General features: G+C 42.7%; 1 protein-coding gene across 2 annotated transcripts in view; it reads right to left on the minus strand.

Moving 5' to 3' along the window:
- Positions 1-3181: 3181 nt before the first annotated feature.
- Positions 3182-12600, minus strand: part of cibar1 (CBY1 interacting BAR domain containing 1) — a 36017-nt gene continuing 26598 nt past the window's right edge. The window contains exons 8-9 of one of the 2 annotated variants that reach the window (XM_038982984.1): positions 5023-5142; positions 3182-3908 (exon numbers count right to left, since the gene is read on the minus strand). In XM_038982984.1, the coding sequence (XP_038838912.1) occupies positions 3795-3908; positions 5023-5142 (234 nt within the window). In that variant the 3' untranslated portion in view covers positions 3182-3794. The remainder of the gene's footprint in view (positions 3909-5022; positions 5143-12600) is intronic. The other variant, XM_038982986.1, reaches the window with a different exon arrangement.

Raw genomic sequence — 12600 nt, forward strand, 5'->3', positions numbered from 1 at the left:
ACCAGTGACTGGATGGGTCAGTTCTAATCCACCACCATCATTATGACCAGTGAGTGGATGGGTCTAATCCACCACCATCATTATGACCAGTGACTAGATGGGTCTAATCACCACCATCATTATGACCAGTGACTGGATGGGTCAGTTCTAATCCACCACCATCATTATGACCAGTGAGTGGATGGGTCAGTTCTAATCCACCACCATCATTATGACCAGGGACTGGATGGGTCTAATCCACCACCATCATTATGACCAGTGACTAGATGGGTCTAATCCACCATCATTATGACCAGTGACTGGATGGGTCAGGTCTAATCCACCACCATCATTATGACCAGGGACTGGATGGGTCTAATCCACCACCATCATTATGACCAGGGACTGGATGGGTCAGTTCTAATCCACCACCTTCATTATGACCAGTGACTGGATGGGTCTAATCCACCACCATCATTATGACCAGTGACTGGATGGGTCAGTTCTAATCCACCACCATCATTATGACCAGGGACTGGATGGGTCTAATCCACCACCACCATTATGACCAGGGACTGGATGGGTCAGTTCTAATCCACCACCATCATTATGACCAGGGACTGGATGGGTCTAATCCACCACCATCATTATGACCAGGGACTGGATGGGTCTAATCCACCACCATCATTATGACCAGGGACTGGATGGGTCTAATCCACCACCATCATTATGACCAGGGACTGGATGGGTCTAATCCACCACCATCATTATGACCAGGGACTGGATGGGTCAGTTCTAATCCACCACCATCATTATGACCAGGGACTGGATGGGTCAGGTCTAATCCACCACCATCATTATGACCAGGGACTGGATGGGTCTAATCCACCACCATCATTATGACCAGGGACTGGATGGGTCAGTTCTAATCCACCACCATCATTATGACCAGGGACTGGATGGGTCAGTTCTAATCCACCACCATCATTATGACCAGGGACTGGATGGGTCTAATCCACCACCACCATTATGACCAGTGACTGGATGGGTCAGTTCTAATCCACCACCATCATTATGACCAGTGACTAGATGGGTCTAATCCACCACCATCATTATGACCAGGGACTGGATGGGTCTAATCCACCACCTTCATTATGACCAGGGACTGGATGGGTCTAATCCACCACCATCATTATGACCAGGGACTGGATGGGTCTAATCCACCACCATCATTATGACCAGGGACTGGATGGGTCAGTTCTAATCCACCACCATCATTATGACCAGGGACTGGATGGGTCAGTTCTAATCCACCACCATCATTATGACCAGGGACTGGATGGGTCTAATCCACCACCATCATTATGACCAGGGACTGGATGGGTCTAATCCACCACCTTCATTATGACCAGGGACTGATTGGGTCTAATCCACCACCATCATTATGACCAGGGACTGGATGGGTCTAATCCACCACCATCATTATGACCAGGGACTGGATGGGTCAGTTCTAATCCACCACCATCATTATGACCAGGGACTGGATGGGTCAGTTCTAATCCACCACCATCATTATGACCAGGGACTGGATGGGTCTAATCCACCACCACCATTATGACCAGTGACTGGATGGGTCAGTTCTAATCCACCACCATCATTATGACCAGTGAGTGGATGGGTCTAATCCACCACCATCATTATGACCAGGGACTGGATGGGTCAGTTCTAATCCACCACCATCATTATGACCAGGGACTGGATGGGTCTAATCCACCACCATCATTATGACCAGGGACTGGATGGGTCAGTTCTAATCCACCACCATCATTATGACCAGGGACTGGATGGGTCTAATCCACCACCATCATTATGACCAGTGACTGGATGGGTCTAATCCACCACCATCATTATGACCAGTGACTGGATGGGTCAGTTCTAATCCACCACCTTCATTATGACCAGGGACTGGATGGGTCTAATCCACCACCATCATTATGACCAGGGACTGGATGGGTCAGTTCTAATCCACCACCTTCATTATGACCAGTGACTGGATGGGTCAATTCTAATCCACCACCATCATTATGACCAGTGACTGGATGGGTCTAATCCACCACCATCATTATGACCAGGGACTGGATGGGTCTAATCCACCACCACCATTATGACCAGTGACTGGATGGGTCAGTTCTAATCCACCACCATCATTATGACCAGTGAGTGGATGGGTCTAATCCACCACCATCATTATGACCAGGGACTGGATGGGTCAGTTCTAATCCACCACCATCATTATGACCAGGGACTGGATGGGTCTAATCCACCACCATCATTATGACCAGGGACTGGATGGGTCAGTTCTAATCCACCACCATCATTATGACCAGGGACTGGATGGGTCTAATCCACCACCATCATTATGACCAGTGACTGGATGGGTCTAATCCACCACCATCATTATGACCAGTGACTGGATGGGTCTAATCCACCACCATCATTATGACCAGTGACTGGATGGGTCAGTTCTAATCCACCACCTTCATTATGACCAGGGACTGGATGGGTCTAATCCACCACCATCATTATGACCAGGGACTGGATGGGTCAGTTCTAATCCACCACCATCATTATGACCAGGGACTGGATGGGTCAGTTCTAATCCACCACCTTCATTATGACCAGTGACTGGATGGGTCAATTCTAATCCACCACCATCATTATGACCAGTGACTGGATGGGTCTAATCCACCACCATCATTATGACCAGGGACTGGATGGGTCAGTTCTAATCCACCACCATCATTATGACCAGGGACTGGATGGGTCTAATCCACCACCATCATTATGACCAGGGACTGGATGGGTCAGTTCTAATCCACCACCATCATTATGACCAGTGAGTGGATGGGTCTAATCCACCACCATCATTATGACCAGGGAGTGGATGGGTCTAATCCACCACCATCATTATGACCAGGGACTGGATGGGTCAGTTCTAATCCACCACCATCATTATGACCAGTGAGTGGATGGGTCTAATCCACCACCATCATTATGACCAGTGTGAGTCAGTTTCAACTGCAACTAAACCCTCCTGTTACCACAACTGTGACCGTGTATCATTCAACACATGGTGCCAATAAGTCTACATGGCAACAACAAGACATTGAAGGGTCAGATTAAGACTTCTGAACAATTTCTGACTTCCATTGTTGAGTCCACTGACTTTATTCCATAGAACAACAGGTTTCTATTCTGGAAGGCTTATACAATACAGGCAACATTGCCACACAAAACAAATACAGATTTGGCACTTTGTTATATACAAATATAAGTAAGTAGACATTAATACTGCCACATTACATAGACATTGATATCCCACCATCCCTTTGGTCAATGAAATGGTTAAAAACAATAACATATAATTTATTTCAGCTCCAGAATTGGAAATAATAACGACCGTGGACAACTGCTGTTCTGGGTTAAAAACACTTCACGTGAATACTATTCTGTCCCAAGTGGCACCCTATTCCCTCTATAGTGCACTACTTTAGACCAGAGTCCTATAGAACCCTATTCCCTATATAGTGCACTACTTTAGACCAGAGCCCTATAGAACCCTATTCCCTATATAGTGTACTACTTTAGACCAGAGCCCTATAGAACCCTATATCCTCTATAGTGCACTTACTTTTGACCAGAGCCCTATGGCCCCTGTTTAGGACATCATTTCATGGCCATAAAGAACACACTATTTGCTAGAAAACCTCATCCCACCATGAATGAAAAGAAACTAATCAAAACAGATTTCCAATTCATTCATCGTCTGTGACTTCTTCAAGATCATCATCTTCCTCTTCATCATCCACATCTTCGTCATCTCCCTCCTCGTCCTCTCTCCTCCTCTGTCTGCTCGGGGTCAGTGATTGCTATAGAAAGCAGGAAGTCATTCAGTAAATAGGCTAACTAACTGAAAAGATTATCACTATGGTAACTAGAACTTGTTACCATAATAAAACCATGTATTCTGTGACTGTGCTGTAAAGTACATTATTCAATGCAACTTTGTATCAGTCTGTTTGTGCTATCATGCCAAGCCATATTTGGAGTTGGCAAGTACACAACCAGCATCTGAGACCAGGGCTAGGCTAGCATCTGAGACCAGGGCTAGGCTAGCATCTGAGACCAGGGCTAGGCTAGCATCTGAGACCAGGGCTAGGCTAGCGTCTGAGACCAGGGCTAGGCTAACGTCTGAGACCAGGGCTAGGCTAACGTCTGAGACCAGGGCTAGGCTAACGTCTGAGATCAGGGCTAGGCCAGCCCCCGAGACCAGGGCTAGGCCAGCCCCCGAGACCAGGGCTAGGCTAGCCCCCGAGACCAGGGCTAGGCTAGCCCCCGAGACCAGGGCTAGGCTAGCCCCCGAGACCAGGGCTAGGCTAGCCCCCGAGACCAGGGCTAGGCTAGTCCCCGAGACCAGGGCTAGGCTAGTCCCCGAGACCAGGGCTAGGCTAGCCCCCGAGACCAGGGCTAGGCTAGTCCCCGAGACCAGGGCTAGGCTACCCCCCGAGACCAGGGCTAGGCTACCCCCCGAGACCAGGGCTAGGCTACCCCCGGAGACCAGGCTCAGCATCTTCAAAGACAGAGAGGAGATGGAAATAAAGCAGGCTACCTCTCTGTGTTCCTGTGAAGAGGTTAGTTAGGTTGTGATGATCAGGATGATGTTGCTGTACAAAGCTCAGATACAGCCTGACTGATAAAGCTACAGTAAGGGATATTAACAAGGGCCATAGAACGCTCTGCTTTTCTATGAGGAAAACGGATACATGGGGGATTCTGCATGGAGCAAAACCCATGTTGGAAGCATCAAGATTACCCCATTAACACTCCCATCAATCAAAACAAGTGGTTGAATTACACTACAGTTATCGGGCACCAACAGTAGATGCCTGGCCACAGAAGAAGCCAAAAGGTCAAAAGGTCAAAAGGTACCCGTTCAGAACCTGAAGAGAGTAAGTTGGTTTTAGGCACCATCCAGTATCTTACCTGTAAGGTCCCCGTTTTACTCAGGGTAGACGCAGTCAGATTGAGTGATGTTTTGGAATTAGCACGCACTATTTCTAAGCGAGACTGGTAGTCAGGGGGGTGCAGCAGGCTCCTGAATACCTGCCAAAACAGGACGGAGGGCTGGCTATACTCTTCCATTTTGAAATCCCCCCCAAAATATGTGCTTCTGCTGGCCTCTTGAACTGACAATTGGTTGTAAAACAATGGACATTTCCAGAACGTAAACAAATGTGTTCTGTCTTTGATAGCCAATTATAAATGAGTATGAAGAATGGAACACTGTCAATAATCTGCAGAATCCTAGACATTACCCTGGATAAAAGTCCTATTACACTGGACATACATGCAGTGTTACCCTGGATAAAAGTCCTATTACACTGGATATACATGCAGTGTTACCCTGGATAAAAGTCCTATTACACTGGATATACATGCAGTGTTACCATGGATAAAAGTGCTATTACACTGGATATACATGCAGTGTTACCCTGGATAAAAGTCCTATTACACTGGACATACATGCAGTGTTACCCTGGATAAAAGTCCTATTACACTGGACATACATGCAGTGTTACCCTGGATAAAAGTCCTATTACACTGGACATACATGCAGTGTTACCCTGGATAAAAGTCCTATTACACTGGACATACATGCAGTGTTACCCTGGATAAAAGTCCTATTACACTGGATATACATGCAGTGTTACCCTGGATAAAAGTCCTATTACACTGGATATACATGCAGTGTTACCATGGATAAAAGTGCTATTACACTGGATATACATGCAGTGTTACCATGGATAAAAGTCCTATTACACTGGATAGATGCTATTGTGGGTGTAGCTAAATGCGTGTGTTCCTAGCTCCAACAGTGCAGTAGTATCTAACTAAATGCTTGTGTTCCTAGCTCCAACAGTGCAGTAGTATCTAACTAAATGCTTGTGTTCCTAGCTCCAACAGTGCAGTAGTATCTAACTAAATGCTTGTGTTCCTAGCTCCAACAGTGCAGTAGTATCTAACTAAATACTTGTGTTCCTAGCTCCAACAGTGCAGTAGTATCTAACTAAATGCTTGTGTTCCTAGCTCCAACAGTGCAGTAGTATCTAACTAAATGCTTGTGTTCCTAGCTCCAACAGTGCAGTAGTATCTAACTAAATGCTTGTGTTCCTAGCTCCAACAGTGCAGTAGTATCTAACTAAATGCTTGTGTTCCTAGCTCCAACAGTGCAGTAATATCTAACTAAATGCTTGTGTTCCTAGCTCCAACAGTGCAGTAGTATCTAACTAAATGCTTGTGTTCCTAGCTCCAACAGTGCAGTAGTATCTAACTAAATGCTTGTGTTCCTAGCTCCAACAGTGCAGTAATATCTAACTAAATGCTTGTGTTCCTAGCTCCAACAGTGCAGTAATATCTAACTAAATGCTTGTGTTCCTAGCTCCAACAGTGCAGTAGTATCTAACTAAATGCTTGTGTTCCTAGCTCCAACAGTGCCATAATACCTAACTAAATGCTTGTGTTCCTAGCTCCAACAGTGCAGTAGTATCTAACTAAATGCTTGTGTTTCTAGCTCCAACAGTACAGTAATATCTAACTAAATGCTTGTGTTCCTAGCTCCAACAGTGCAGTAGTATCTAACTAAATGCTTGTGTTCCTAGCTTCAACAGTGCAGTAGTATCTAACTAAATGCTTGTGTTTCTAGCTCCAACAGTGCAGTAGTATCTAACTAAATGCTTGTGTTTCTAGCTCCAACAGTGCAGTAGTATCTAACTAAATGCTTGTGTTTCTAGCTCCAACAGTGCAGTAGTATCTAACTAAATGCGTGTGTTCCTAGCTCCAACAATGCAGTAATATCTAACTAAATGCTTGTGTTCCTAGCTCCAACAGTGCAGTAGTATCTAACTAAATGCTTGTGTTCCTAGCTCCAACAGTGCAGTAGTATCTAACTAAATGCTTGTGTTTCTAGCTCCAACAGTGCAGTAGTATCTAACTAAATGCTTGTGTTCCTAGCTCCAACAGTGCAGTAGTATCTAACTAAATGCTTGTGTTTCTAGCTCCAACAGTACAGTAATATCTAACTAAATGCTTGTGTTCCTAGCTCCAACAGTGCAGTAGTATCTAACTAAATGCTTGTGTTCCTAGCTCCAACAGTGCAGTAGTATCTAACTAAATGCTTGTGTTCCTAGCTCCAACAGTGCAGTAATATCTAACTAAATGCTTGTGTTTCTAGCTCCAACAGTGCAGTAGTATCTAACTAAATGCTTGTGTTTCTAGCTCCAACAGTGCCATAATACCTAACTAAATGCTTGTGTTCCTAGCTCCAACAGTGCAGTAGTATCTAACTAAATGCTTGTGTTCCTAGCTCCAACAGTGCAGTAGTATCTAACTAAATACTTGTGTTCCTAGCTCCAACAGTGCAGTAGTATCTAACTAAATGCTTGTGTTCCTAGCTCCAACAGTGCAGTAGTATCTAACTAAATGCTTGTGTTCCTAGCTCCAACAGTGCAGTAGTATCTAACTAAATGCTTGTGTTCCTAGCTCCAACAGTGCAGTAGTATCTAACTAAATGCTTGTGTTCCTAGCTGTAACAGTGCCATAATACCTAACTAAATGCTTGTGTTCCTAGCTCCAACAGTGCAGTAGTATCTAACTAAATGCTTGTGTTCCTAGCTGTAACAGTGCAGTAGTATCTAACTAAATGCTTGTGTTCCTAGCTCCAACAGTGCAGTAGTATCTAACTAAATGCTTGTGTTCCTAGCTCCAACAGTGCAGTAATATCTAACTAAATGCTTGTGTTCCTAGCTCCAACAGTGCAGTAGTATCTAACTAAATGCTTGTGTTCCTAGGTCCAACAGTGCAGTAGTATCTAACTAAATGCTTGTGTTCCTAGCTCCAACAGTGCAGTAGTATCTAACTAAATGCTTGTGTTCCTAGCTGTAACAGTGCAGTAGTATCTAACTAAATGCTTGTGTTCCTAGCTGTAACAGTGCCATAATACCTAACTAAATGCTTGTGTTCCTAGCTCCAACAGTGCAGTAATATCTAACTAAATGCTTGTGTTTCTAGCTCCAACAGTGCAGTAATATCTAACTAAATGCTTGTGTTCATAGCTCCAACAGTGCAGTAGTATCTAACTAAATGCTTGTGTTCCTAGCTGTAACAGTGCAGTAGTATCTAACTAAATGCTTGTGTTCCTAGCTCCAACAGTGCAGTAATATCTAACTAAATGCTTGTGTTCCTAGCTCCAACAGTGCAGTAATATCTAACTAAATGCTTGTGTTTCTAGCTCCAACAGTGCAGTAGTATCTAACTAAATGCTTGTGTTCCTAGCTCCAACAGTGCAGTAGTATCTAACTAAATGCTTGTGTTCCTAGCTGTAACAGTGCAGTAATATCTAACTAAATGCTTGTGTTTCTAGCTCCAACAGTGCAGTAGTATCTAACTAAATGCTTGTGTTCCTAGCTCCGACAGTGCAGTAGTATCTAACTAAATGCTTGTGTTCCTAGCTCCAACAGTGCAGTAGTATCTAACTAAATGCTTGTGTTTCTAGCTCCAACAGTGCAGTAGTATCTAACTAAATGCTTGTGTTCCTAGCTCCAACAGTGCAGTAATATCTAACTAAATGCTTGTGTTCCTAGGTCCAACAGTGCAGTAGTATCTAACTAAATGCTTGTGTTCCTAGCTGTAACAGTGCCATAATACCTAACTAAATACTTGTGTTCCTAGCTCCAACAGTGCAGTAGTATCTAACTAAATGCTTGTGTTCCTAGCTCCAACAGTGCAGTAATATCTAACTAAATGCTTGTGTTCCTAGCTCCAACAGTGCAGTAGTATCTAACTAAATACTTGTGTTCCTAGCTCCAACAGTGCAGTAGTATCTAACTAAATGCTTGTGTTCCTAGCTCCAACAGTGCAGTAGTATCTAACTAAATGCTTGTGTTCCTAGCTCCAACAGTGCAGTAGTATCTAACTAAATGCTTGTGTTCCTAGCTCCAACAGTGCAGTAGTATCTAACTAAATGCTTGTGTTCCTAGCTCCAACAGTGCAGTAGTATCTAACTAAATGCTTGTGTTCCTAGCTCCAACAGTGCAGTAGTATCTAACTAAATACTTGTGTTCCTAGCTCCAACAGTGTAGTAGTATCTAACTAAATGCTTGTGTTCCTAGCTCCAACAGTGCAGTAGTATCTAACTAAATGCTTGTGTTCCTAGCTCCAACAGTGCAGTAGTATCTAACTAAATGCTTGTGTTCCTAGCTCCAACAGTGCAGTAGTATCTAACTAAATGCTTGTGTTCCTAGCTCCAACAGTGCAGTAGTATCTAACTAAATGCTTGTGTTCCTAGCTCCAACAGTGCAGTAATATCTAACTAAATGCTTGTGTTCCTAGCTCCAACAGTGCAGTAGTATCTAACTAAATGCTTGTGTTCCTAGCTCCAACAGTGCAGTAATATCTAACTAAATGCTTGTGTTCCTAGCTGTAACAGTGCAGTAGTATCTAACTAAATGCGTGTGTTCCTAGCTCCAACAGTGCAGTAGTATCTAACTAAATGCTTGTGTTCCTAGCTCCAACAGTGCAGTAGTATCTAACTAAATGCTTGTGTTCCTAGCTCCAACAGTGCAGTAATATCTAACTAAATGCTTGTGTTCCTAGCTGTAACAGTGCAGTAATATCTAACTAAATGCTTGTGTTCCTAGCTCCAACAGTGCAGTAATATCTAACTAAATGCTTGTGTTCCTAGCTCCAACAGTGCAGTAGTATCTAACTAAATGCTTGTGTTCCTAGCTGTAACAGTGCAGTAATATCTAACTAAATGCTTGTGTTCCTAGCTCCAACAGTGCAGTAGTATCTAACTAAATGCTTGTGTTTCTAGCTCCAACAATGCAGTAGTATCTAACTAAATGCTTGTGTTCCTAGCTCCAACAGTGCAGTAGTATCTAACTAAATGCTTGTGTTCCTAGCTCCAACAGTGCAGTAGTATCTAACTAAATGCTTGTGTTCCTAGCTCCAACAGTGCAGTAGTATCTAACTAAATGCTTGTGTTCCTAGCTCCAACAGTGCAGTAGTATCTAACTAAATGCTTGTGTTCCTAGCTCCAACAATGCAGTAATATCTAACTAAATGCTTGTGTTCCTAGCTCCAACAGTGCAGTAGTATCTAACTAAATGCTTGTGTTCCTAGCTGTAACAGTGCCATAATACCTAACTAAATGCTTGTGTTCCTAGCTCCAACAGTGCAGTAGTATCTAACTAAATGCTTGTGTTCCTAGCTGTAACAGTGCCATAATACCTAACTAAATGCTTGTGTTCCTAGCTCCAACAGTGCAGTAGTATCTAACTAAATGCTTGTGTTCCTAGCTGTAACAGTGCAGTAATATCTAACTAAATGCTTGTGTTTCTAGCTCCAACAGTGCAGTAGTATCTAACTAAATGCTTGTGTTCCTAGCTCCAACAGTGCAGTAATATCTAACTAAATGCTTGTGTTCCTAGCTCCAACAGTGCAGTAATATCTAACTAAATGCTTGTGTTCCTAGCTCCAACAGTGCAGTAGTATCTAACTAAATGCTTGTGTTCCTAGCTCCAACAGTGCAGTAATATCTAACTAAATGCTTGTGTTCCTAGCTCCAACAGTGCCATAATACCTAACTAAATGCTTGTGTTCCTAGCTCCAACAGTGCAGTAGTATCTAACTAAATGCTTGTGTTCCTAGCTCCAACAGTGCAGTAATATCTAACTAAATGCTTGTGTTCCTAGCTCCAACAGTGCAGTAGTATCTAACTAAATGCTTGTGTTCCTAGCTCCAACAGTGCAGTAGTATCTAACTAAATGCTTGTGTTCCTAGCTCCAACAGTGCAGTAGTATCTAACTAAATGCTTGTGTTCCTAGCTCCAACAGTGCAGTAGTATCTAACTAAATGCTTGTGTTTCTAGCTCCAACAGTGCAGTAGTATCTAACTAAATGCTTGTGTTTCTAGCTCCAACAGTGCAGTAGTATCTAACTAAATGCTTGTGTTCCTAGCTCCAACAGTGCAGTAGTATCTAACTAAATGCTTGTGTTTCTAGCTCCAACAGTGCAGTAGTATCTAACTAAATGCTTGTGTTTCTAGCTCCAACAGTGCAGTAGTATCTAACTAAATGCTTGTGTTCCTAGCTCCAACAGTGCAGTAGTATCTAACAGTGCAGTAGTATCTAAAAACGATACACACAAATCTAAAAGTAAAAGAATGGAATTAAGAAATGCATATATATTAGATCGAGCAATGTCGGCGTGGCATAGACTAAAATACAGTAGAATAGAATACAGTATATACAGTTGAAGTTGGAAGTTTACATACACCTTAGCCAAATACATTTGAACTCAGGTTTTTCACAATTCCCGACATTTATTCCTAGTAAATTTCCCTGTCTTGGGTCAGTTAGGGTCACCACTTTATTTTAAGAATGTAAAATGTCAGAATAATAGGAGAGAGAATAATTTGAGGAACCTGAGGAAATTCAACCCGGAAGTGCCTCTTATTTTGAAAAATCCCTGTTCCATTGCCTGCCCATCCTCCATTTAAAGGGGTATCAACCAGATTCCTTTTCCAATGGCTTCCTCAGGCTGTGAACAGTCTTTAGACATAGCTTCAAGCTTTTATTTTGAAAAATGAGCGAGATTTATCAAAACGCGTCAGGTGTCCTTTGATTAGTTCCTGCGCGCGAGAGAAGTAGCTCGACATTTTCTTTCTCTGTAGTATTGAATAGTTTACCGTCCGGTTTAAATATTATCGATTATGTATGTTAAAAACAACCTGAGGATTGAGTATAAAAAACGTTTGACATGTTTCTACGAACTTTACGGATACTATTTGGAATTTTCGTCTTCCTTTCATGACTGCTGGAGCCTGTTGATTTCTGAACATAACGCACCAACCAAATGGAGTTTTTTGAATATAAAAATAATATTTATCGAACAAAAGGAACATTTATTGTGTAACTGGGAGTCTCGTGAGTGCAAACATCCGAAGATCATCAAAGGTAAGCGATTCATTTTATTGCTTTTCTGACTTTCGTGACCAATCTACATTGCTGCTAGCTGTTGGTAATGTTTTGTCTAGTGATCGATAAACTGTCAAACGCTTGGATTGCTTTCGCTGTAAAGCATATTTTCAAAATCTGACACGATAGGTGGATTAACAACAAGCTAAGCTGTGTTTTGGTATATTTCACTTGTGATTTCATGAAAAAAAAAAAAAAAATGTATTTATTTATTTTTTTTTTTAAATTTGGCGCTCTGCAATTCAACGGTTGTTTACGAAAATGATCCCGTTAAAGGGATCCGTGCGCCAAGAGGTTAACTTCTTTGGGACAGGGGGGCAGTATTGAGTAGCTTGGATAAAAAGGTGCCCAGAGTAAACTGCCTGCTACTCAGTCCTAAAGGCTAGAATATGCATATAATTAGTAGATTTGGATAGAAAACCCTCTGAAGTTTCTAAAACTGTTTGAATGATGTCTGTGAGTATAACAGACCTCATATGGCAGGCAAAAACCAGAGAAAAAATCAAACCAGGAAGTGGGAAATCTGA

The sequence above is a fragment of the Salvelinus namaycush genome, unplaced genomic scaffold, assembly GCF_016432855.1.
Source record: "Salvelinus namaycush isolate Seneca unplaced genomic scaffold, SaNama_1.0 Scaffold1387, whole genome shotgun sequence".
NCBI lineage: Eukaryota > Metazoa > Chordata > Actinopteri > Salmoniformes > Salmonidae > Salvelinus > Salvelinus namaycush.